Source organism: Callithrix jacchus, chromosome 15 (genome assembly GCF_049354715.1).
Source record: "Callithrix jacchus isolate 240 chromosome 15, calJac240_pri, whole genome shotgun sequence".
In the NCBI taxonomy this organism is placed as follows: domain Eukaryota; kingdom Metazoa; phylum Chordata; class Mammalia; order Primates; family Cebidae; genus Callithrix; species Callithrix jacchus.
This window is the reverse complement of record NC_133516.1, coordinates 103351097-103378154: the sequence shown is the minus strand read 5'-3', so window position 1 is coordinate 103378154 and position 27058 is coordinate 103351097. Positions and strand designations below refer to the sequence as shown.

Genomic DNA, 27058 nt, shown 5'->3' with positions numbered 1-27058 from the left:
AAAACGGTGTTAGAAAGTTCTTACTACACGATTTGGGTTTGTGTTCAGTGATTCTGCGAGGATTCAAGAAGTGGAGCTTTGCCCTGGATTAGATGTTGCCAAGGATCCGTGGTGATTCTGATTGGGTACTTCATACATCTCATCTAGAAGGCAGGTGGAATAAAGTGAAGCTAAAGCTGTGATGGGGAGAGAGGCAGCCGTCAGTCATATTGGGCAGCATAGGGAGATAGTCCTTTCTGTGGTTTGGACGGTGTCCATGTTTTTGTCTGTGTTTAGACATGATTACACAGTGGCCTTCTTTTTGTCCTATTCTATTATGATTATTCAGTGGCCTTGCTTAATATTGGTGTTCTATGAAGTTTTTTATGTTCAACAGAACACAGTTTTTTTTGAGACAGAATCTCGCTCTGTTGCCAGGCTGGAGTGCAATGCATGATCTTGGCTCACTGCAACCTCCGCCTCCCAGGTTCAAGTGATTCTCCTGCCTCAGCCTCCCAAGTAGCTGAGACTACAGGTGCTCGCCTCCAAGCCCAGCTAATTTTTGTATTTTTAGTAGAGACGAGGTTTCACCATGTTGGCTAGGATGGTCTCGATCTCTTGACCTGGTGATCTGCCTGCCTCGGCCTCCCAAAGTGCTGGGATTACAGGCATGAGCCACCGCCCCCCGCCCAGAACACAATTTAGGCAAAGTTTTGCAGAATGAGGATGGAAACCTGTCTTTTATTGATTAACTTATTTGTCCTTTAGTATGTAATATGTCTTTAAGAAATATGCTCACGGCCAGGTGCAGTGGCTCACACCCAGAATTCCAGCACTTTGGGAGGTTGTGGCGGGTGGATCACTTGAGACCAGGAGTTCGAGACCAGCCTGGGCAATATGGCAAAACCCCATCTCTACTACTAATATAAAAATTAGCTGGGCATGGTGGTGGGCACCTGTAGTCCCAGCTACTATGGAGGCTGAGGCAGGAGAATCACTTGAACCTGGGAGGTGGAGGTTACAGTGAGTCAAGATTGTGCCACTGCACTCCAGCCTGGGCGACAGAGCAAGAGTTTCAAAAAAACAAACGAAAAAAGAAATATACTCAGTGTCCAACTTTTTGTGAAACTGAATTCAACTCTTTTTCATCTCTTCAACTTTACATTATGATTTTTAAATATATGTAAACAATAAAAGAATCACTGAATAGTGTTATACCCTCCACTCAGCTCCAGTAATTAACATTTCGCTATTTTGTTCCCTCTGTGTTCGTCTGCGTGGAAGCATCTGAAAGGAAGTTGTAGACACGGCAATACTTCACTCCTAAACTTTACATCCCCATGAATACCAGGGAACTCCTAGATACTTTAGTGTGAGTTTCCTAATAATAAAGACACCCTCCAACATAGCCAGAAATTATTAATTATCCATAAATGAATATCCATAAATCATTGATTATCCTGTAACATCAACTCTAACAGACATTTCATATTCACTGTTCCTCCATTGTTCTAGAATGTCTTCCTTCTTTCCTTCCTCTCTCTTTCTCTCTTCTCTCTTTATTTTCTTTCTTTTCTGGAGAAGGGGTCCCCCTATGTTGCCCAGGCTGGTCTTGAACTCCTGGGCACAAATGGTCCTCCCACCTCAGTCTCCCAAAGTGCTGTAGGTACATGAGTGAGCCACTATGCCTGGTCTAGAATGTCTTTTTTTAAATAGCAGTTTGGTTGGGAACTCTGAACCCCAAATATCTGAGACAGGTCTCAGTTAATTCAGAAAATTTATTTTGCCAAAGTTAAGGACACACCCTTGACACAGTCTCAGGAAGTGCCGACACGTGAAGAAGGTGGTCGGGGCATAGCTTGCTTTTATATATTTTGGGCAGATGATACATCAATCAATACATGCAAGACCTACATGATTGTTTCAGTCTGGAAGGGGAGACAACTCCAACAGGGAGAAGGGGGAACTTTCAGTTCATCGGTACATTTAAATTTTTCTGATTGGCAATTGATTGAAAGAATTGTTATTGGCTGGGTGCTGTGGCTCACACGTGTAATCCCAGGATTCTGGGAAGCCAAAGCGGGTGGACTGCTTGAGTCTGGGAGTCTGAGACCAGCCTGGGCAACATGGCAAAACCCGTCTCAACAAACAAACAACTAGTTAGGCATGGTGGCACGCACCTGTAGTCCCAGCCGCCTGGGAGGCTGAGGTGGGAGGATTGGTTGGGCCTGGGAGGCCAAGGTTGCAGGGAGTTTAGATTGTGCCACTGCACTCCAGGGGGCCTATCAGAACCAGATCCTGTCTCAAAGAAAAAAAAAGTTATTATCAGTAGAAAGGAAAGTCTGAGTTATGATAAGGGGAAGTGGAGACCAAGGTTTTATCATGCAGATGGAGCCTCCAAGTAGCGGGCTTCCCAGGGAATAGGTGATAAATATTTGTTATCATACTCAAGGTCTGTGTTGATGTTAATGAGGCATGTCCAATCCCCTCTTTCATCATGGCCTGAACTAGATATTAAGGTTATCTGGAATGCTGTTGGCCAAGAGTAGGGGCCCATGCAGATGGCTTGGGGGCCTTAGCATTTTATTTTTGCTTTACAGAACCAAGGATGTACAATCAGTCCTTTACTGGAAGGAACAAGAGCTTCCCGCCAGGAGCGGTGGCTCACACCTATGATCCTAGCACTTTGGGAGGCCAAGGCAGGCGGATCGCCTGAGGTCAGGAGTTCGAGACTAGCCTGACCAACATGGAGAAACCCCGCGTCTCTACTAAAAATAAAAAGTTAGCCGGGCATGGTGGTGCATGACTGTAATCCCAGCTACTCCGGATGATGAGGCCGGAGAATCGCTTTAACTCGGGAGGCGGAGGTTGCCGTGAGTGGAGATGGCGCCATTGCACTCCAACCTAGGCAACAAGAGCGAAATTCTGTCTCAAAAAAAAAAAAAAAAAAAAATCCCGAGCATTTCACTTTTTCGTACATTGGGGCAGGTAACGTCATTTCCTGGTAGGCACAGAAGTTTGAGGCTGGGATTGGTTAAGATTCACTGTGGGCCGGGCGCGGTGGCTCACGCCTGTAATCCCAGCACTTTGGGAGGCCGAGGCTGGTGGATCACGAGGTCAAGAGATCGAGACCATCCCGGTCAACATGGTGAAACCCCGTCTCTACGAAAAATACAAAAAATTAGCTGGGCACGGTGGCACGTGCCTGTAGTCCCAGCTACTCAGGAGGCTGAGGCAGGAGAATTGCCTGAACCCAGGAGGCGGAGGTTGCGGTGAGCCGAGATGGCGCCATTGCACTCCAGCCTGGGTAACAAGAGCGAAACTCCGTCTCAAAAAAAAAAAAAAAATTCATTGTGACCCCTAGAAAGACAAGCCTCCGAACTAATCCAGTAACACCCACCGTCAGGAGTCCTTCACGGCCGCGGGAGGGCGCAAGGAGCTGCGGCTGGAAGTACTCGGGAGGGCCGGCGGAGGGGGCGCGAGGAGCCCGGAGCGCGCTGGAGGGGGGCGCGCGCTGGAGGTGGTGGGCGCGCGCTGGAGGTGGGGGGCGCGCGCTGGAGGTGGGGGGCGCGCGCTGGAGGTGGGGGGCGCGCGCTGGAGGTGGTGGGGGCGCGCTGGAGGGGGTGGGCGCGCGCTGGAGGGGGTGGGGGCGCGCTGGAGGGGGGCGCGCGCTGGAGGTGGTGGGCGCGCGCTGGAGGGGGGCGCGCGCTGGAGGTGGTGGGCGCGCGCTGGAGGTGGGGGGCGCGCGCTGGAGGTGGGGGGCGCGCGCTGGAGGTGGTGGGGGCGCGCTGGAGGGGGTGGGCGCGCGCTGGAGGGGGTGGGGGCGCGCTGGAGGGGGGCGCGCGCTGGAGGTGGTGGGCGCGCGCTGGAGGTGGTGGGCGCGCGCTGGAGGTGGGGGGCGCGCGCTGGAGGTGGGGGGCGCGCGCTGGAGGGGGGCGCGGGGCGGTGCCGCGGTGGCCTAGGGAGCCGGGACGGAGGGCGCTCGGGCTGTACGCCAGGTAAGCGGGCCTCGCTGGGGGCGGTTCCCACCGGAGGCTTGACCCGACTTTTTCTCACGGCGATTGCTTGGACCTCCTCAGATTACAGTTGATCCCCCCCTTCCCTGTCCTTCGAGCTCTTTGGAGTAACAGGGAAAGTTGTAACCGAGGAAACGGTTTCTGTGCCTCCGGGAGCCCTTTCCCTCCGGGCGGTGGTGGGAACGTCTGCTTCACTGTGGGCGCTGAGGGCTTGAATTTGGCCAGAAATGTGCTGATGCGGATGTGTCAGCCTCAGGCCCCCTTGGGTCAGGCCCCGTGGTGGTGATTCTGACTCAGTGTTAGTTTTTGCAGCCTCGCCTCCTTCCTTTCATTCTCGGCCTATTACACAGTGATAGTTTAAATCTCTGGGAGGCGGAGCGGGTGGATCACGAGGTCAAGAGATCGAGACCATCCTGGTCAACATGGTGAATCCCCGTCTCTACTAAAAATACAAAAAATTAGCTGGGCATGGTGGTGCGTGCCTGTAATCCCAGCTACTCAGGAGGCTGAGGCAGGAGAATTGCCTGAACCCAGGAGGCGGAGGTTGCGGTGAGCCGAGATCGCGCCATTGCACTCCAGCCTGGTAACAAGAGCGAAACTCCATCTCAAAAAAAAAAAAAAAAAAAAAATCTCTGTGCTGTCAGCCAGGTTTCTGGTTTCAACTAGTCTAGTCTTGTTATTTGCTTACTACCTTACTTGACAAGATGGAAAACTTGCTGGTTAATATTCAGGGTGAAGCTCCGCTTTTGTTGGAGGTGCGCCTGCATTTCTGAACGCCGTCCTCCTCCTACATTGGTGTGTGCGTATATATTTTACTTTTAGAGAAAAGGTGGTCAGTGCTATATCTTCTGAAGAGCACTGTCGTTTACAGATTGGTGGAGGTACACAAATAACTGTTGAATGAACAAATGAGTGTGTTATTTCACTTGATTTGTAAAACATTACTATGAAATAGTCAAGCTGGATATTCATGAACCCAGTCAGTCACTGATTCAACTGTGTCCCTGGCACTGGGGTTCAGGATTAAATGGTAATTAACACAGGCCTGATTCCTGCTCTCAATAAGCTTATTGTCTAGATTAGAGATAATTATTTCCTCTGTTGTAGAGTTAAGGAAACAGATGTACAGAGATTGACTTTGCTAAGGACCACACAGCTGGTAAGTTATAGAGACAAGAATCTATTGTTGCCACCCCAGAAAGCCGGAATGAACCCCCACACCAAATTCGTTCAGGTGTAGAAACTGATGATGCCACACACACACCATGAGGGTGTGAAAAGCCTTTTACTTACATAATTGAGGTCCCTGGGGAGAGCAAGGCAGGTCTCTCAGGCAGCACCAAAAAGGCCTAAAAGAGACTCAGGAAAAGACTGGCTCCAGGTCTTTTTTTCTGGGTTAGGGAGTGGGGCCAGGGTGAGAGTTCCTGTATGCAGACAGGAGATTGCTTGAATGTCCCACCCAAGATGAAGGAAGGAACTTCCAGGCTTTCTTTTTTTATTTTGAGACAGAGTCTTGCTCTTTTTCCCAGGCTGGAGTGCAGTGGTGCGATCTCGGCTCACCGCAACCTCTGCCTCCTGGGTTTTAAGCGATTCTCCTGCCTCAGCCTTCCAAGTAGCTGGTGCGCGCCACCACACCTGGCTAATTTTTTTGTACTTTTAGTAGAGACGGGGTTTCACCATGTTGACCAGGATGGTCTTGATCTCTTGACCTCGTGTCCACCGGCCTCGGCCTCCCAAAGTGCTGGGATTACAGGCGTGAGCCACCGCACCCGGCCATGAAGTAAGTTTTTATGTATTTATTTATTTATTTTGAGATGGAGTCTCGCTCTGTTGCCGGCCTGGAGTGCAGTGGCACAATCTTGGCTCAATGCAACCTACGCCTCCCAGGTTCAAGCGATTCTCCTGCCTGAGTCTCCTGAGGAGCTGGGATCACAAGCATGTGCCACCACACCCAGCTAATTTTTGTGTTTTTTTTGGTAAAGACGGGATTTCACCAAGTTGGACAGGCTGGTCTCGAACTCCTGACCTCATGATCCGCCTGCCTTGGCCTCCCAAAGTGCTGGGATTAAAGGTGTGGGCCACTGCCCCTGGCCAAAGTAGGTCTTATATAACAAGTTTTAGTCCTTGAAGGCCCTGTTTTGTTTTATATTGGGTTGTATAATTTTAACTGGGCATTGAGGGTGGTGGTCCACGGGCTCTCACTGTTTTGTTTGTTTTGAGACAGTCTTGCTCCTGCTGGGCCAGAGTGCAGTGGTGCAATCACAGCTTACTGCGGTCTCCAACTCTTGGACTCAGGCAATCCTCCCACGTCAGCCTCCCAAGGAGCTAGCACTACATGTGTGTGCCACAATACCCGGCTGATCTTTTAATTTTTTTGTAGAGAGGGGGCCTTGCTATATTGCCCAGCGCATTCTCCATACTCTTGGCCTCAAGTGAGCCTCCTGCCTCAGTCTCCCAAAGTGTTGGGATTACACATGTGAGCCAAAATACCCAGCCTGGGGTCCCACTTCTTTGAAAGCCAATTTGTAAGCTCTAAAGACTTGTTTTAAATTTAGTTTATTACTCACTGGGTCAGAGTGTCCAGGGCCACAATAGGATATTTTAGGGCAATCTATACCATGATCATGGAGAATTTGGGAATAATTCTCGTGATCAAAGTGAGGCATACCTGTTTGTTGTCTGTTTTATGTTGACTAACTCCCCTAAAGTCGTAGGGATGCCTTGTTTAAATTTAGTGGGAACTCTAGGTATAACTAATTTGAGACCCATTATTGATTCAAGTTATGAAGATTTGCCAATTGCTGCATTTTAGCAGATGTTGAGGTTAACTTAGAACCCGTGTTGTAGAGGCACAAAAGCCAGTCTTTTATCTTTTATTACATAAATTATCTTAATAAATTCTGTGTGTCCTGTTAGATCAATTTATGGACTTCAGTTTCAGTTTTTGTTTTTCTGTTTTTTTGCTGTTGTATGTTTCCTCCCCTTATATCCAGGTTTGTTTGTTTTTCCCTCTCTTTGTGGAGGTTACTGGATATACTTCAGGTGGAGCAGGTCCTTTCTGCCCTCTCATGTTTACAAATGTCTTTCTCCAGAGGGCCTCAAATCAGTATCATCAGGGTTAGGGGCTTCCCCAGTGACAATGGCTATTTATAGGGTTTAAGAACCTGAAGTCTGCCTGGGCGCAGTGACTCATGCCTGTAATCTCAGCACTTTGGGAGACTGAGGCGGGCCAATCACTTGAGGTCAGGAGTCTGTAACCAGCCTGGCCGACATGGTGAAACCCCATCTCTACTAAAAATACAAAAATTAGCTGGGTGAGGTGGTGCATGCTTGTAATCCCAGCTACTTGGGAGGCTGAGGCAGGAAAATCGTTTGAACCTGGGAGATAGTGGTTGCAGTGAGCTGAGGTCACACCACTGCACTCCAGCCTGGGCGACAGAGTGACACTCTCAAGCTTAAGCTGAGCAGCAGCAGCAGCAGAGGTATTTAAGGATCCTGGTTCACCAGATGCTGTTTTGCTTGTTTGAGACAGGGTCTTGCTTTGCCACCCAGGCTGGAGTGCTGTAGCGTGATAATGGCTTACTGCAGTCTCAACCTCCCAGGCTCAGGCAGTCCTCTCACCTCAGCCTCCTGAACATCTGGGACCACAGGAGGGTCCTATGCCACTATGCCTGGCGAATTTTTTGACTTTTTTTTGTAGAGAGAGGGTCTCACTCTGTTGCCCAGGCTGGTCTCAAACTCCTGGCTGAAGCAATCCTCCTGCCTCAGCCTCCCAAAGTGCTGGGATTATAGGCATGAGTCACTGCACCTGACCCATATGCTTTTATAATGGCTGCTCCTCCTTACTTCCCTACTCCCTACTCTCTTTTTTCTTTTTTGTTTTTTTCTTTGCGTTTCTTCTTCTTTTTTTTTTTGAAATGGATTTTCACTTTGGTTGCCCAGGCTGGAGTGCAATGGGACAATCTCGGCTCACTGCAACCTCCACCTCCCAGATTCAAGTCATTCTCCCGCCTCAGCCTCCCAAATAGCTGGGATTACAAGCATGCCACCACACACGGCTAATTTTGTATTTTTAGTAGAGATGGGGTTTCACCATGTTGCCCAGGCTGGTCTCGAACCCCTGACCTCAGGTGATCCACCCACCTTGGCCTTGCAAAGTGCTGAGATTACAGGCATGAGCCACTGTGCCCGGCCTCTTTTTTCTTTTTTTAAACTCCCTAATGAGTGCTCTTACGTGAGCAATTACCCAATGGGCCCATTTTTTCTGAGACAGAGTCTGGCTCTGTCCCCAGGCTGGTGTGCAGTGATGTAATCTCAGCTCACTGCAACCTCTGCCTCCTGGGTTCAAGCAATTCTCCTGCCTCAGCTTCCGAGTAGCTGGGACTAAAGGCCAACATGCCTGGCTAATTTCTTGTATTTTTAGCAGAGACAGGGTTTCATTATGTTGGCCAGGCTGGTCTTGAACTCCTGGACTCAAGTGATCCCAACGTTTTGGGATTACAGGTGTGAGCCACCCGGCACAGCTGACACATCTTATTCACTTGTTTAAACGCTTTCATTTGTATAAATCAGAGCTTATTTCCTAATTTCTCTGTTGATGGACAGTGAGGTTATTTCCGCTTTCTTAGTATTAACAAACATTCCTGACTCTATGTGTATATTAAATTGCTTCATTGCAGTATATGTCTATCTTCTTTCCTGCTGAGCATTGCAAATTGTTCTCCAAAATAGTTTTACAAATGGACACTCCCATTATGTTGTATTTTATTTTTTTGAGAAAGAGTCTTCTGTCACCAGGCTGGAGTGCAGTGGTGCAATCTCGGCTCACTGCAACCTCTGCCTCCCGGGTTCAAGTGATCTTCCTGCCTCAGCCTCCTGAGTAGCTGGGACTACAGGTGCATGCTACCATGCCCAGCTAATTTTTAATATATATATATATCTTTTATTGCATTTTAGGTTTTGGGGTACATGTGAATAACATGCAAGATTGTTGCTTAGGTACACATGTGGCAGTGTGAACTGCTGCCTTCCTCCCCATCACTTATATCTGGCATTTCTCCCCATGCTATCTCTCCCCAACTCCCCGCCCCCTGCTGTCCCTCTGCTGTTTCCCCCCAACAGACCCCAGTGTGTAGTGCTCCCCTCTCTGTGTTGAACAATGAGAACACAATATATTTTTTTAGTAGAGATAGGGTTTCACCATGTTGGCCAGGATGATCTCTTGACCTTGTAATCCGCCCACCTTGGCCTCCCAAAGTGCTGTGATTAAGGCATGAGCCACCGCACCTGGCCTACGTTGTGTGATTTATTGTTCCTCTAGCGAACTCTGCATTTCTGGAGACTGGGGACTTTGCTTTATTCATCTTTGCAACCCTAGTGCCAACCAAACTACCTAGTAAATAATAGTAGTTATAAAACCTTTGCTGCATGTATAAATGTATGAACTTGGCTGGGTGAGGTGGCTCATGCCTATAATCCCAGCATTTTGGGAGGCTGAGGCAGGAGGATTGCTTGAGTCTGAGAGTTTGAGACCACTCTGGGAAACATAGTGAGACGTCGCTTCAACAACAACAGCAACAACAAAAATTAGCTGGACACCTAATAGTGGTGTGCACCTGTAGTGCCAGCTATTCAGGAGGCTGGGGCAGGAGGATTGCTTTGGCCCGGGAGTTTGAAACGACAGTGAGCTGTGGTTGGGCTGCTACACTCCAGTCTGCGTGCGAGAGAGAGGCACTGTCGCTACAGAAAATAAAATAAGAATAAATAGAAATAAATATATAACTATATGAACTACCGAAGCAAAAACATTTATTGTTGTCTTCTAAACATTTAAATATTGCCCTTTTAAAATTAACGTATATGTTGTGGACATTCTTTTTAAAATGGCCATTTCTCAATAAATAATTTAATGGTTTGATATTTGTTTGATGTGATAAGTGAAGGGGATTCAAGCCTTGCCACAGAGGTGGATGTAGAGGAAAATCCTAGTCCAACTGTGGAAGAGAATAATGCAGTAGTTAAAAAACAGGGGCAATTAGCTGGGCATGGTGGCGCGTGCCTGTAGTCCCAGCTACTCGGGAGGCTGAGGCAGGAGAATTGCCTGAACCCAGGAGGCGGAGGTTGCAGTGAGCCGAGATCGCGCCATTGCACTCCAGCCTGGGTAACAAGAGCGAAACTCCGTCTCAAAAATAAAATTAAATTAAAAAAAATAACAGGGGCCACATTTACATAATTGCAGTGGTGACTGGAGCTTTTGGGTAATTTCTTTTTTTATATCTTCATTTTATTCTTGAATGCAAATTTTCTTTAAATCTGCAAGAAGTCACAGTATTTTTACAATTTCCTTCTTAGCTTCTGGAGTTGAGATGTTTTGGTTTTAGTCCAGAGTCCCAGACATTTCTGATTATGCTCCGCTTTGACCACTAGAGGGCACTGTTGTCTGGCTCGATGGAATGGAATTACCTGGTTCAATTTCCTTGTGTGAAAACTATACCACAGGAGTGGATTCCACTTACAGTGCAGCTCACTCTATTGTCAAGAGACTAGTTTTATACAGAAACAATATTTCTAAGTGTTATTGAGAAGCCAGCTATTTTATGTGATTTTGATTTTAAAAATTCATTCCTGTAACTAAAGAAAGTTAAGCAATGTTCAACCAACCTACACTGTATAATGACTGTAAGAGCGTTTTAAAGTCAGAAGTTACCTGTTCCGTTTCCATTGTGTTCACTCGGTTGTGTAACCTGGATGTGCTTCAGGTTTCCTCACTGGAAAACGAGACCATGACTTGCTGATTAGGCACGTTGAGATCTGAGAGTCTTTTTGGAAGGACAGCACTTCTGTATGTTACAAATGCTAACACTTACTGTATTAAAGGACTCTTTCTAAATCTAGCAATTCTTATGAGAGTTAAGAGTGTTTGATACACTCTGGTTTAGTACAACTATAAGTGAAATTTGATGGTAAGGCACATACAAGTTCACTGGAAAGCTGATCTCTTGGCTGGGTGCGATAGCTCATGCCTGTAATCCCAGCATTTTGGGAGGCTGAAGTGGAGCTTGAGACCAGCCTGGGCAGCATAGTGAAAACCAGTCTCTACAAACAAACAAAAACAAACAAAAAATTAGCCAGGCATGGTGGCACACATGCCTTTCGTCCCAGGTGCTCAGGAGGCTGAGGTGGGAGGATCACCTGAGCTTGGGAAGTCGAGGCTGCATTGAACCATGATCATGCCACTGCACTCCAGCCTGGGTAAGAGTGAGACCCTGTCTCAAAAAAAAATAAAAAAAAAAGCTCCTCTTTTGAGGATTAGGTATCCTTGGGAGCAGATTTCTTTTTTTAAGTAATTTTAGAGTAGGCTAAAGAAAGATTCATTAACAGGTTATAAAGATTAGTGCAAGTACCATCATTCTGTTCATAATTAGCAGTTCAGTTCACTGGAATCTTAACATGACTAAAAGGTTTTTTTTTTTTTTGAGACGGAGTTTCGCTCTTGTTACCCAGGCTGGAGTGCAATGGCGTGATCTCGGCTCACCGCAACCTCCGTCTCCTGGGTTCAGGCAAGTCTCCTGCCTCAGCCTCCCAAGTGGCTGGGACTACAGCACGCACCACCATGCCCAGCTAATTTTTGTATATTTTAGTAGAGACGGGGTTTCACCGTGTGAACCAGGATGGTCTCGATCTCTTGACCTCGTGATCCACCCGTCTTGGCCTCCCAAAGTGCTGGGATTACAGGCGTGAGCCACCGTGCCCGGCCTACAATTGACTACTTATGAATATATATTAAATTTCATAAACAAATAATAGAATATGAAATTGTTTTCTAAAACAGGATTAGAACTACAAGATGCAACTTGAACTCTCCAACATTTATGTAGAAGATAAACCAAAGAGCACCAAAACTAATCTCTATAAAAAAAAAATGCAGTCAATGTTGTCCTCATACATGGAGCTGTAGAAGATTGTCGGTCACAAAAAATTTATAGAGCACCTTGCTTAATTCCTAAAACATGCTATCAGGTAAGGAAATACTGATTCCTGTCTTCAGGTCAATATGCCATATGTCCAAGAATGTATTAACATCAGAAAAACTGTCATGATGATCTGAAGCTTTTCACCTTCCAATCTTCTTCCTTCTCCCACCACTCCGTAAACACTCATACCCATGCTTGCTTGCACGCACGCGCGCACACACACACACACACACACACACACACCAGGTCCGTTGATTGCTCTGGCACTTGCTGGCCCAATCACGAACTATTCTCATCCAAAGCCTACACACAAGGCCAAGCTGGACATTTTGCTACAGTTAGATGTTGGTACGGTTACATTCAGTGCAACAGATGGTGCATTTGTTTTACTCCCACGTTGCAGAAAAACTGTATCAACAATGCTCTAGCAAGGTTCTGCCAGACTGCTGCTGAATTGACTATTATTAGTAGTGTTTGCACAGCTACTCTGAAAGGGATTGTCTTCTCATGTTTAAACTGTTAACTGAGTTTCCCTGCCAATCAAAATGGGAAGCTGAGCCATGTGAAGAAGGAAAGAAGACTTGTGTGTGTGTGTGTGTGTGTGTGTGTGTATTGCTTTGTGTTGGGGGAGAATCAGAGAGGCACATTTCAAAAGGAATCAGGGGACATAAAATATACAGCTACAAAAAATAAATTCAAAGGGGACTCAGTTATTTAAAATATGCTTAGATATATTTAAGCAACTAATATATGTCAGAAATAGTGCTATGTATTGAAATGATACAGAAAAATGATACTTACAACCTATCCTCAAGAGATCTCTCAACCAAGTGGAAAGAAACAAGTAAGTAAATATATTAATAAAATGTTTTACAGCTAGGATGAAAGCACTTACAGGGTAGATTTTGGACACAAGAAAAAAGTGAAATGGAGATTTTTCCCAAGGTGAAAAATTATTACAAGAAAATTTTCTAAGTGGACATCATCAGCACCGACATAACGCTTAATGACAGGAAGTGAAACCTTCTGCACCATGCTGCTCCCTACCCCTGTCCTTGAACACGTCACAGATTTGCTGTGGGTGCTTGTTGAGAAGTTAGACAGCCAAGCCAGAGCCTGAGCCTGATAAATAACTCTATCTACTCCCCCAGACATAGAGCCCTACTCATCGTGGACTTGGGTCCCAATTGATTCAAAGTATGTTGAAAACCACCACAAGGTGGAAGAATATTTTGAAATATTTCTATATGGCAGAAAGAAAGTTTAATGAAAAGAACATTTTCAAATACTCTTTTTATTAAACTTTCTTTGTGCCATGTAGAAAAAAATCTCTGGTTGATTTTTAAAGGGCCATTGGTGATTTATTTCCCTCCCTCCCTCCCTCCCTTCCTTCCTTCCTTCCTTCCTTCCCCTCCCTCTCTCCCTCCTTCCTTCCCTTCTCCCTCCTTCCCTTTATCTTTCTTTCACGGAGTCTCACTGTGTTGCCAGGCTGGAGTGCAATGACACAATCGCAGCTCACTGCAACCTCCACCTCCCAGATTCAAGCGATTCTCCTGCCTCAGCCTCCCGAGTAGCTGGGACTACAGGCACACACCACCATACCCAGTTAATTTTTGTATTTTTAGTAGAGACGGTTTCACCATGTTGGCCAGGATGGTCTCAATCTCTTGACCTTGTGATCTGCCTGCCTCAGCCTCCTAAAGTGCTGGGATTATAGGCATGAGCCATCATACCCAGCCTGGTGATTCATTCTTAGTCATTTTATTCCATATGGAATAGAAATATTTAAAATTCAATGAATGTATATGGAATATTGACTTTCACAAAACCAACATCCAGGTATTTTAAGATACCAATCTTATTTGTGTTGATTTTTAATATTTCCCATTTTCCCCAGATATTTAGAGAAAGCCAGAAATTTAGCTTACTAGAGAAATTTTTAATTGTAGGATATTTGCTCAGAAATTAACCTGCGTTCTGTCAACTTTCAGATACAAGGTATGGAAGATTTCACAAAAGTAACGATTATTCCAACTTCAGTTGATACGAAACCAAGCAGATGCAATACTGGTAAGTTTATTCCTAAACATAAAACTTCTCTTATACCAGAATTACCTGAGTTAGATTTCTCTGAGCAATTGTGAGAACTTACTTTCCGTTTATAAAATAGCCGTATATGTATTTGGAAACTTGTTTGTATTCTGCCTAATGTATTGAGGAATCCTTTTATATTTGCCATTCGATGTATGAGGTCAGACAGACAATACTGAAGTTATACTTTTAAATTATTATATTATTATATATTTCATCCGTAAGAAAACTGCATAATTATCAAAGTGATATTTTAAAAAGATTAATGAGGAAATTACTAGCTCTTCCCCAAAATTAAGATATGTTATATAGCAATAATAATAAAAACAGCATTTTAGTGACTGACCAACAAACATAAATCACTTAAACTAGATGAGTAACTTTGATATAAAGCCTATTTTTCATACAAATTTTAACGGATAAAACTTTAGTCATAACATTAAATACGATTATGTAATCACTACTATTAAACGCTTCATTAAAATTTGATAAACACATTTGGGATAAATTTTAAAGTTGAATAGTAGAGAATTAAATTATTGAATAAGTAATAATAGAATTTAATTGATCAATTCACTAAAGGAGAAATATTGTTCAAAATTTAGAAATACAGGAATTAATTTTAAAATCTTGTGTCTATAAAAATATCACCAATCAAGAGATAAACCAAGGACAATTCACAGATAAAAACTTGCATTGAAAATACATTGTGGGCCGGGCGCGGTGGCTCACGCCTGTAATCCCAGCACTTTGGGAGGCCAAGGCGGGTGGATCACGAGGTCAAGAGATCGAGACCATCCTGGTCAACATGGTGAAACCCCGTCTCTACTAAAAATACAAAAAAATTAGCTGGGCATGGTGGCGCGTGCCTGTAATCCCAGCTACTCAGGAGGCTGAGGCAGGAGAATTGCCTGAACCCAGGAGGCGGAGGTTGCGGTGAGCCGAGATCACGCCATTGCACTCCAGCCTGGGTAACAAGAGTGAAACTCTGTCTCAAAAAAAAAAAAAAAAAAAAAAAAAAACAATGTAAAAAATATTTAATGTTGGAAATATTTACAGAACCAAATTATCTATTTGGTAGATTTAATTTGTGAAATTTTATAAGATATAATACATCTCAATCAAAATAAATGTAGTGAATCTGATAAATATTCTTACTGTATTAACAGCAGTGTAAACTGATAAAGTAAATTTATCAGGAGATTCGAAAAGCCATAAAAGTGTTAATATCCTTCGATTAAATAACATCTAAATATTTAGATAAATGTCTAAATGTTTATCCTAAAGATATAAAGCAAAAAAAAGAAAATTATAATTGAGCATTATTCATAAAAATAAAACATAAGAAATAATCAAAATGTATAAAGATAAATGAATGGTCAATTAAATGAATATAATAGTCAACATGATTGAATGTTATATAAGCATTTAAAATTTGACTTTCCATATCATAACTTTTGAAAAACCAGTGATACAAGGAAGTAAATAGCAGACACTGGGGTCTACTTGAGGGGGGAGGATGGGAGGAGGAAGGAGAGGAGCAGAAAAATTATTGGGTACTAGGCTTAATACCTGGGTGATGAAATAATATATACGAAACTTCAGTGACAATGTGTTTACCTGTGTAACAAACCTTCACATGTACCCCCAAATCTATACAAAAACTTAAAAAAAAAGTGATATATGTCAAGTAAAAATACCCAGAATATAACATTATGTTACTAATTTAAATGAATTTAATCTTTATTATGTATAATCATATAATTTTGCATCTATGTGGACACAAACACTGTCATTGTACGGGTCTCCACTAACCTTAAGATTAAGCATATACAGAGTGGCATAACCAGGACAACGGAATAGAAGGTAATCCATTCATATATTCCACAACAACAAAAAATTCTACACCCATACATGCTCCAAAGCCTCTCTGCAGGAGCTCAAAATTTAGGTAGGAGTTTGTGAATTCTTCAGGTAGCTCACGACCTAGGAGCATCATTCTAAGAATGCAGATTGACTCGAGGTGGCTGATACTACTACAAGCTTGCTCCCGTATTCAAATCCTGAAATTGTCCTGTCCTCCAAGGGGCTTGTCTCCTTCTTCATTTGGTCTTGGGCCTGCAATGAAAACCATCCGCCAAGGGATCCAGTAGGTATCATGCATACTAGTGACTTGGCAGAGAAACCCATCTTCCTGCTGACATCTATCTCAGTGGCAAAACTGAAAGTTTCCCTGTGGCTTGGCTTCAGCCACTCTCAGCTGAGATCCCAGCTCAGAGCTGCCCACACAATGATCCAGAGGGAGAATCACCCGTATCACACAGCCTGGGAGTCTGAGCCTCCCTAACAGGACTGTCAACCTCCAACTCACAGCAGATCCTGATGGCACCAAGTCTCAGGTCTGGCTCCTCCTACTGCAATCCGTGAACCATCCCATCTGGGCTGAAACCTGCAAGGCATGCCCCTCTGAAGCAATAAGACTCTCTAGCCTCTGTCCCACAGCAGATCCCAAATCAACCCAATCTCAGCTCCAGGCCTGCCTGCTGCAGTCAGGGAACTATCCCATCTGTGCAGGAACCTACTGGGAGATACACACCTATCTGAGCTGATGTGACAGGCATGCCAGCTTCCATCTCACAGCAGATCCCCAGAGGGCTCTGTCTCAACTTTGTCCCTCCCTGCTGCATCAGGGAGCTGTCCTATCTGTGCTGGGTAATGTGCACTCCTCTGAAGCAAGACTGAGCTCTTCTGCCTGTCCCACAGCAGATCCTGAGAGGACACTCTCAGCTCTGGCTTCTCCAGCTACAATCAAGGAACTGCTTATGCAGGGACCTGCTGGGTGATGCATGTCCATCTAGGCCAACAATACAGGCCCATAAGCCTCCTTCCTCTGGCAGATCCCAAGGTGGCCCAGCCTCAACTTCAACCCCTCTCACTGCAGTCGGGGACCCAACATACCCATGTAGAGATGGGCAGCGACTCACACCATTCTAGTCCATTGGGACAGTCTTCTGGACTCAAGATTCCAGACCAGCACTCCCACACAACCTCAGGACCCTCCTGGGGTCTTCCCCAGGTCCATCTGGGCCTTAAAACTACATCAACTTTGAAGTCCTTTTGAGAATCATGGTAAGTCGGGACTTAGAGCATCCTCTAGTGCTGAGAGGGCTGCAGTGATCACAGGTTCAGGTAACTAAACAGGTCTGCCTGAATCCATGGAAGGCTCTACAAAGACAGACAGGGACAGGCAAAGGCAACCTGTGGAGACTAAAATAAATAATCCCTCAATGAACATGTTCACAATTTTCAAGAATATTTAGAGAAATATGACCTCGGCAAATGCACAAAATAAGGTGTCAGAGAGCAACTCTAAAGTGATAGAGACGTGTGATCTCTCAAAGAATTTTTAAAAAAACGTTTCAAGGAAAGTCTCTGAACTTCAAGAAAACACAGAATGGACCCCGCGCGCCCCGCGGTCCCGTCCTGTCCCGTCCTGCCCCATCCCACCGCCGCGCCCGCCAGCCATGAGCGCCACACAGTTCAACAAGGGCCCCTCTAACGGGCTGTCGGGCGAGGTCAAGAACCGGCACCTGCCCAGGTGACCCTCAGAAGGAGGCAGAGCTCCAAAGCTGGATCGAGGGACTCACGGGTCTCTCCATCGGCCCCGACTTCCAGAAGGGCCTGAAGGACGGGATTATCTTATGCACACCCATGAGCAAGCTACGGCCAGCCTCAGTCCCCAGGACCAACCGCTCCATGCAGAACCGGCACCAGCTAGAAAACCTTTCCAACTTCATCAAGGCCATGGTCCCTGTGGACCTGTTCGAGGCCAACGACCTGTTTGAGAGCGGGAACGTGACGCAGGTGCAGGTGTCTCTTCTCGCCCTGGCGGGGAAGGCCAAGACTAAGGGGCTGCAGAGCTGGGTGGACATTGGCGTCAAGTACTCGGAGATGCAGGAGCGGAGCTTCGACGAAGCCACCATTAAGGCCGGACAGTGGCGTCATCGGGCTGCAGATGGGCACCAACAAATATGCCAGCCAGTAGGACACGACCGTGTACAGCACGAGGAGGCATCTCTACGGCCCCAAGAACCACATCCTGCCCCCCATGGACCACTCGACCATCAGCCTCCAGATGGGCACCAAGTGTGCCAGCCAGGTGGGCATGACGGCTCCCGAGACGCGGCGGCACATCTGTGACACCAAACTGGGAACCGACAAGTGTGATAACTCCTCCATGTCCCTGCAGATGGGCTACACGCAGGGTGCCAATCAGAGCGGCCAGGTCTTTGGCCTGGGAGGGGCACAGCCGCTGACCGGGCTCCCTCCGATGCTGGCGACTGCTCGGGCCTGGGGGAGGTCCCTGAATATCTCCCTACCACCAGGAGGAGGGCAGCTATTGAGGCTCCCAGCATGCTCTCTCCCCACGTCTCCCCATCTTCCCGTCTGGGTTTCTGGGTTTTTCTGTGTTTTTATCTTTTTTATTAACCTGTTCAGTGCTGCCAATCAGCCGAGGGTCTCCGAGTGATTCCTGGGATCAGGCAACAGGGCTTTCTCCCACTTGCCTTGGTCCTTCACAGGACTGAGCCACCGGGCTGGGAAGGGAAGGGGTCAAGGCCGTATCCCGATACCTGTAGGGTCAGGGTCCCTGCTGGCACGTCCAGGCTGTGGGCCGAGCTGCGCTGGGGAGGAGAGGCTGGGCTTGGAGGGAACGGGTCCCTGAAGATTTCCCGTTGCCTCGTCTCTTCTTACTTTTGTCACCGGATCCGTTTGTGGTTTCTGTACCTGCAAAAGTTTCAGGAAGTAATAACAAAAGAAAAATACTTTTTCCCCGCCCCCCCAAGGAATGGGGCGGGGACAGTGGAGAGGGTGCTGGGCAATGAGTCCCCTGGAAAGGGGGCCTGGCCATGATGCTGAATGTCTCAGGCTCCCAAGTGGCTGGATTTCCCTCGGACCCTCTGACCTGCCCCGGGGCCTGGTGGGGAAAGTGAGACCTGTACAAGGAATCGGAATTCTGAGTTGTCGGGGCCAAGCTTGACCCCGTCTCCACGCTGCCCCGCCCTCCCGGTAGCCTCAGTGGGGTTTTTTCAGTTGTTGCTGTTGCACATGCCACAGTGCCGTGGGACAATTTTCACTCACCGCAACCTCCACCTCCCGAGCTCAACGGATTCCCCTGCCTCAGCCTCCTGAGTAGCTGGGATTACAGGCACGCGCCACCATGCCCAGCTAATTTTTTGTATTTTTAGTAGCGACGGGGTTTCACCATGTTGACCAGGATAGTCCCGATCTCTTGACCTCGTGATCCACCCGCCTCAGCCTCCCAAAGTGCTAGGATTACAGGCTTGAGCCACCGCGCCCAGCCCAGAGTGACTCATTAAAAAGTCAAAAGCGGGTCCGGGCGCGGTGGCTGAAGCCTGTAATCCCAGCACTTTGGGAGGCCGAGGCGGGTGGGTCACGAGGTCAAGAGATCGGGACTATCCTGGTCAACATGGTGAAACCCCGTTGCTACTAAAAATACAAAAAATTAGCTGGGCATGGTGGCGCGTGCCTGTAATCCCAGCTACTTAGGAGGCTGAGGCAGGAGAATTGCCGGAACCCAGGAGGAGGAGGTTGCCGTGAGCCGACTTTGGGAGGCCAAAGTGGGTGGATCACGAGGTCACGAGATCGAGACCATCCTGGTCAACATGGTGAAACCCCGTCTCTACTAAAAAATACAAAAAATTAGCTGGGCATGGTGGCACGTGCCTGTAATCCCAGCTACTCAGGAGGCTGAGGCAGGAGAATTGCTTGAACCCAGGAGGCGGAGGTTGCAGTGAGCCAAGATCTCGCCATTGCACTCCAGCCTGGGTGACAAGAGCAAAACTCTGTCTCAAAAAAAAAGAAAAAAAAAAAAAAAAGAAAACCTTAGAGTAAATTTTAGTCTTAGAGCCAGAAAATAAGCTTATCTTAGATATTTTGCATTATTGCTCTTACAGCAATAATGATTTGTTTCATTTTATGAAAAATAACATGGATTAAAATGTAGTTTCAATGTTGTTCTTGATCCAAGTATTGGTTTGTGTCACTCATGATACTTCACCCATCTCAGCAGCTCTTAGAGAATTATAATAGTGAGGAATGAAAACGGATTCAGACTGAATTAGGCAACTTAGCCCTAAATGAAACTCCCGGTAATCAGTTTATTCAGCATTATACTCACAGCAGTGAGCACAATGCCTGGTATATAATTTTAGAACACAGTCGTAACAGCGAAGAGCCAGTGGATGCTTTCTGTGTGTTCAGTGTACAAGGCAATGCAGTTAGATGAACCCATTTTGTAACAATCATGTAAGTACAATTATTCCCAATTTATGAATGAGTAAACTGAAAATCTTCTGACTAGGAAGAGGCAGAGCAGAGATCTGAAAACAAGTTATAATGTATATCCCTCTAATATGGTAAGCCTTGACTAGAGATCTGAAGAATTAATAAAAATGTAGTATGTCTTCAGAGTCAGGACTTCCACCTGGGGCTTTGGAAATCTGAATGCTATGCAGAAGTAACTGGTTGTGGGCACAGTTTTAGAAGCCAAGTCTGGCGACTCCTGTCACAAAAGTGTCCTTGTGGAAAAGACAACTTGGTTTGTTTCTGTTGACAAAGTTAACCCTAACCAGTTTCCCAGTGATAACTACATGACAGCTGTTAGGTGTTTAAGAGATCCCATTAATGGGTATCCCTCCTCTCCTGAGTTCAGAACCAACTGAAAATTATGACAAAGGGTTAAGGCAGATAGAGATTAAAACACTAGGCTGGAAGCAGCGGCTCACTCCTGCAATCCCAGCACTTTGGGAGGCTGAGGTGGGTGGATCACAAGGTCAGGAGTTCAAGACCAGCCTAGCCATGATGGTGAAACTCCATCTCTACTAAAAGTACAAAAGTAAACTGGGCATAATGGCAGGCACCTGTAATCCCAGCTACTTGGGAGGCTGAGGCAGAGAATTGCTTGAACCTGGAGGCGGAGGTTACAGTGAGCCGAGATTGCCCCACTGCACTCCAGCCTGGGTGACAGAGTGAGACTCCATCTCAAAAAAAGAAAAACCATTCATTAGCTCACCATTATTACTGATGGAGCTGACATTAGATAATGTGGTTGCCTTCTTTTTCCTAGAATTGGAAAGATTGACTACTGTAGCCATTTGTCATTAAGCTTAGTACATTGCTGAGGACAGTAGAAAATACAAGGTTTCCGGTCCTAGGAGCTTCGGGAACCGCGGCTTGGGTGCAGACATGGCCAAGTCCAAGAACCACACCACACACAACCAGTCCCGAAAATGGCACAGAAATGGTATCAAGAAACCCCGATCACAAAGATACGAGTCTCTTAAGGGGGTGGACCCCAAGTTCCTGAGGAACATGCGCTTTGCCAAGAAGCACAACAAGAAGGGCCTAAAGAAGATGCAGGCCAACAATGCCAAGGCCATGAGTGCACGTGCCGAGGCCATCAAGGCCCTCGTAAAGCCCAAGGAGGTTAAGCCCAAGATCCCAAAGGGTGTCAGCCGCAAGCTCGATCGACTTGCCTACATTGCCCACCCCAAGCTTGGGAAGCGTGCTCGGGCACGCATTGCCAAGGGGCTCAGGCTCTGCCGGCCAAAGGTCAAGGCCAAGGCCAAGGCCAAGGATCAAACCAAGGCCCAGGCTTCAGCTCCAGCTCAGGCTCTCAAAGGTGCCCAGGCCCCTACAAAGGCTTCAGAATAGATATCTTTGTCTGCCAATGTGAGGACAGAAGGACTGGTGTAACTCCCCTGGAGCTGCCATCTGCATGGGGCTGGGGTCCTCCTGTGCTATTTGTACAAATAAACCTGAGGCCGGAAAAAAAAAAAAAATACAAGATTTCTAAGAGTAAGTTCCCTCCCAAAAATATCAGGAAGAAGGAAATTAACAACGAATGTCCAGATTCTACCGCCAAATTCATCAACCAAATAAACCACTGGACTTCAGTGGCACAAATGAGAAAGTGAAGATGGGCAGCAATATAAATGGAGAGTTCAGCCTTCAGTCTAGAGCAAGCACCAGGAGAGGGAAGAAGTGTTCTCCATCAACAGCAGCTGTTACTTACAGAGAGCCTAGTGTGTATCCTGATACGCTGTTCTGAGTGCTTTTCCCTCATTAGCTCATGCGATCATCATGTGAATTTTGAGGGGTACATACCATCATTACTCTCATTTTGCCGGGGAAGTAATGGGGCTTAGAGCATGCAAATAAACTGCTCAAAGTCACACAGCTAGGCATTGGTGACACTGGGATTTAAATCCTCCAAGTACAATCAGTCTAACTGGTAATGCTTTTTAAGTTACTTAGATTTTATTATGGCAATTTAAGCCATTGAAGAAGTATCACATACACTCCATTATACTAGTCACTGTCAATGTCATGGACTAGGTTTGTGTGCTGGATTGTAAACATCCCCATGACAGAAAAGGCCACTACACAAGACACTGGAATATAAAATCCTGGTACCATGCATGGCGTATATAGTCAGCCTCATCTGCAGGGCATGGTGGGGGTCTGGGACTCTGTTGTCACCTGAAAGAATGTGCAGACTTTGGCTGAGGAAGGGGCTTAGAGCTTAGAGCTCACTTCCATTTGACTCTTCAGAGGAAACGCACTTATTTGCTTACAATCCCCAGAACATTATCTGCTTTTTAAATTTTTTATATAAAAGGCTTTCCTTGATCTGTTGACACTTGAATGTGTTTGTAATTTAGCCTTATTTTTTAGCTTTTAACTTTTACAAGGCTTAAACCTGGTTTGTACTTTTCCTGCAGATATTTAACTTACCTTCCATATTCTCTATTAGTTCTACTAATGAAAAACAGGAAACTTCACAGATGAAGAAACGTTCTTTCCAAGGGTCATTATTCTCGGAGAGCTGTGCCACCCTCCTGCTGGTTACAGCAGTGAGTGCACTCCCAATGAACTGAAAAGTTCCCATTTTGTTTCCAGTCATCTCTGGATTACCGTGGCTCCTGGAAAGCCAATAGAGCTATATGCTGAAATCTCTTCACCAGAAAGCATAAACCCAACCCCAACGTTCACCCAGAGAGTTACTGAAGCTCTGTTAGCTCACTTTTAAAACAAAATACTTTTTTGTAAGTTATAGCAGCAACTAATACTTACAGTGTTTAAACACATAACTCTGACATTATCTAGGACCATGAATCAGCTCGTATTCTGCACCACAAAGTACATAGAAAGTATGTGGAAAGTTCTATTCAGGAGGATTCCTCAGGGCTCTCACCACGCAGCGTTTACCCTCCTTTACAGGGAAGCAGTGTAGCAGGAGCAGCCGTGGGAAACAGACCCCTCCAACGCCGAATAGGGAAGGAAGGGGTTTATTACAGCCGGGAGCTGAGGAATAATTTGTCCAAATTCAGCTCGTTTAAGGAAGGAGGGGTCTGCCTTTACATGGGCTTAGACTTTAGATATTACATATGGAAGAATCTTAGGGTTACAGCCTTAGAAATCACATATGAAAGGGTTTCAGGTTTAGAGTCTTAGAAATTACATGTGAAAAGGTTTCTGGTTTGGTGATCTTGTTTTAAGTAAAAACAGTGTCTTCCAGAGAGTTTCCCCAAGACCAAGCCTGCCGCCACCTTCAGGAAGGTGAGCCAGGAGGCGCCAGTCGGTCAGCCTTTTCTTCGATTGAAATGCAGAGTGGCCGTCAAAGGGGAAGCTGGTCCCAGATGCCTGGGTCTCCTTCCTCATCCCCCACTTTGAGACCATCACCACTCCATAACAGTAGTGAGCGGTCTCACTCTTATTCTCACCTTCCAGATCCTCTGAAGAAACTGATTAATGATTAATATAATATGCCTGTGATGTTATCTTTCTGCTCTATTACGGCAGTAAAGGATTTCTTAGCCACTTAGAGGAACAAGGGGGGAAGCGGGGAACAGTAAACAAACACCCACTATTGTTATTGCACTAATGATGCGGGTTTTTAATCCTCCCAAGGCTGAGGACCAACCTTTAAACAAGGACTTAGGTTGAATTTTTGCCCTGCCTGCACAGGCACGTGTGCCAGTTTGGTCATGTTCTTAAGTGCATGATCCTGGCAGCAGTTGGTTAGTTTGAATTTTCCACAGACGCCTTCAGCTGCTAGCAAATAATCCAGGGCCAGCCGGTTCTAATAAATCGCATTCCTCATTTGAGTTTCTTGTCTGGCCAAAATGGACAGAGCTTTGCCCGTTTCGGTAGTGAGTATTTCCAAAACAGCCTGTAACCGGATGGTCCAGTTGAGCATGTAAATAGGGGTCCAGGATCCCCATGAGTTATCCTCCACCCATGTGGATGCTCAGTCATTCTTTCCGGTGGCCACCCATCATCTGTCCATTCTCCTATTTTTAGGTTTCTTTTCTCCCTAGCGGAGTAGACCGGATACCCTAACAGCTCACCTGTTTTAACAGATAATAGGAAAAAAGAAGGCTTAATGATACCTATGACACAGCTACCTGTCCATCTCCCAGATCACACACCTTATACTGAGTACCATTTATACACAGGTTCCCTTCTGTGTCCCTGTGCATTTATAAGAACTGCAGGACAAAAGAATGGCAGTAACTTTTACATCCTACCTGGTGTACATACTGAGGGCATTCTTTAAAATTAGTCAATGTTCCTACTGTACAAGTCCAATTATTAAGAAGAACCAGTCCCACGATGAATCTCCTCATGCTTCGGCTGTGCGTGGACCAGCCAGCTTCCAGGATTTGGCTGGAGCAAGGCTTGTAGTCCTTCTTAAGGTGATTCTGCAGTCCTCGCCTTGGTCCAAGTTTCAGCCGCTGCTGGTTTTTACACAGCTGTGGTGGATTCAGGCTGGGATTCCTTCCACCTTTACGGCGGTGGGAGTGGTCGGGATCAGGTCTGAGGTCCTTTACATGTGGCTTTAGAAGGGCTGAACTCCCATCCTTTAACACGTGATCACCTAGTGAGAAAGGGTGAGCTGGGGAGGAAAAAGCTTACAGGACCTCTGTCATTTATGCAGGTGGAAATATCCCGAGCGATTCTCCCTAGAGCTGGTAACTAGCGTCCTAATTCAATCTCTTCCCACTCCTGAGGAGCTCCCAGCAGTGCCCGGAGTACGGGAGGGGCCTATGATATAAGACTTATAGGGGAATCTCCTGTTTTTTTTTAAGAAGATACATTTAATTTTGAATAACACCAAGGGAAGTGCCTGCACCCACTTTGATCCTGTTTCCTAATACACTTTCCCTAAGCTATTTTTAATGGGCCGGTTCATTCTCTTTTACTTTCCCCGAACTCCGAGGGCAATGGGCAGCCTGCAGTTTCCAAAGTAATACTCCAAGGCCATCGCTGTCTTCCGGGCCAAGTTCGCCGCAAATGTGTGTAACTTTCTGGGCCCCCTTTTTTAATCCTTCCAGCAAGGCTTCTCTGTACCAGATTAGCCTCTGCATGCCCTCCAGGGTGTTCGGATCCCACTGTGGGTCAGCGCCCAGTAGCTTGGGGTTCTGGTAATCTGCAGGAACAGGCTCCTCCGGCCATTTAGAAGTGGCTTGGAGTACTCTCCGCCTTTCGTCCATGTTAGAAAGATGAATAGGCCGGACGCGGTGGCTCACGCCTGTAATCCCAGCACTTTGGGAGGCTGAGGTGGGTGGATCACGAGGTCAAGAGATCGAGACCATCCTGGCCAACACAGTGAAACCCCATCTCTACTAAAAACACAAAAAGTATCTGAGCGGGGTGGAGTGAGCCTGTAGACCCAGCTACTCGGGAGGCTGAGGCAGGAGAATTGCTTGAACCCAGGAGGCAGAGGTTGCACTGAGCCAAGATAGAGCCACTGCACTCCTGCCTGGCACCTTCAGAGGGTTTAAAACTAACTGCAACCATGAATCTAGGTATGGAAATCAATCGAGGTGTTCCAGCTCACCGCATATAACTTCATGCCTTACTTTGGAGATAAGAGACCTGTCGAGGGTCCCCTGGGGGCCAACCTACCATAAATGCTGGCCAATCTACCTCACATCAAGTCCTTAATTTCTCTGGTGTCAGTTACTTTATAATGACCACTGAATCCCTTCATGAAAATTTTCCGCATGGTCTCTCAAGGGGCGGGCTTGCTATGGGAGTGACCCATAATAACACTCCAAAGAAACAGTTCCCAGTTAGGAGACTGTTAGTTCACTCACAGCAGTTACCTCCCAGCAAGACGCAGCCGCAGCACGGAGCACTCTCTGATTTACATTCACTTCAGTCCTGTCACAACACCCAGATGGCAGAGGCTTCTCCACTCAGCCTTATGTGGCCGTCTCTAATTCCTGCAAATTGCTCAACACATGAGGCCTCTCCTAATGGGCCCGATACCTTTCATGATTGCTGCGTCGGATCCATCTACACACACACACACACACACACACACACATACGTCGCTCTCCTTCCAATTCAAAACCATGAGCAAAAAGCTTCCAAGGTTAGTTACAGAGAGAGAGAGAGAGAGAGCCACATTCAAAAGTGCCAAATCTGGCCCCCACGGGTGATCAAGCCATGCTTCCACCCAAAATGGGGTGGGCTATTTTCTCCGGGATCAATCCTACCATATGCAGTTGTCCGGATGTTCCAAGCACCTGCTCCTTCTCAGTGTTCAGCCACTGGGTGGATCCACACTGCGGGGTCCTCCCTGGTCCGCTCCGGCGAGGCTTTTCCACCAGGCAAATACCTGCCCAGGAGCGTTCTCAGGATGCGAGTCACTTCAGCGGCAGGACCACCCCCCCCCCCAACCCTGGCAGGGATGGTCCACAGGGCGAGGAAAACGCCTGAGGGACATTTTCCTGCCGTCTGCTATTCGGGACTCACTTTCCAGCCAACACACCAAAAATGCAGCAGGAGCAGCCATGGGAAGCAGAGCCCTCCAACACTGAATGGGGAACGAAGGGGTTTATTACAGCCGGGAGCTGAGGAATAAGTTGTCTAAGTTCAGCTCATTTAACAAAGGAACGTTCTGCC

General features: G+C 46.5%; 1 protein-coding gene, 1 long non-coding RNA gene and 1 pseudogene across 11 annotated transcripts in view; 2 read left to right on the top strand and 1 right to left on the bottom strand.

The window, feature by feature from the left end:
• Window positions 1-3420: 3420 nt before the first annotated feature.
• GCSAM (germinal center associated signaling and motility) overlaps window positions 3421-27058 on the top strand; it is a 44850-nt gene continuing 21212 nt past the window's right edge. For 7 of the 10 annotated variants that reach the window (XR_013527749.1, XM_078352340.1, XM_078352339.1 and 4 more), the window contains exons 1-3: window positions 3893-3977; window positions 11827-12014; window positions 13960-14038. Coding sequence is in view for 3 of the 10 variants with exons in the window: in XM_078352340.1 (XP_078208466.1) it covers window positions 14028-14038 (11 nt within the window). In the remaining 7 variants the exon portion in view is untranslated. Of the gene's footprint in view, window positions 3500-3892; window positions 3978-11826; window positions 12015-13959; window positions 14039-27058 lie in introns of those variants that run through there. The other 3 variants (XM_035274470.3, XM_054246150.2, XM_078352338.1) reach the window with 2 other exon arrangements.
• Window positions 13887-26789, bottom strand: LOC144579621 (uncharacterized). The gene is made up of 3 exons (XR_013527750.1): window positions 26650-26789; window positions 18691-18844; window positions 13887-16177 (listed from the first exon to the last, which is right to left on the bottom strand). It is a non-coding gene; the product is annotated as an uncharacterized LOC144579621 (long non-coding RNA).
• LOC100392012 (calponin-2 pseudogene) lies at window positions 16174-18706 on the top strand (annotated as a pseudogene).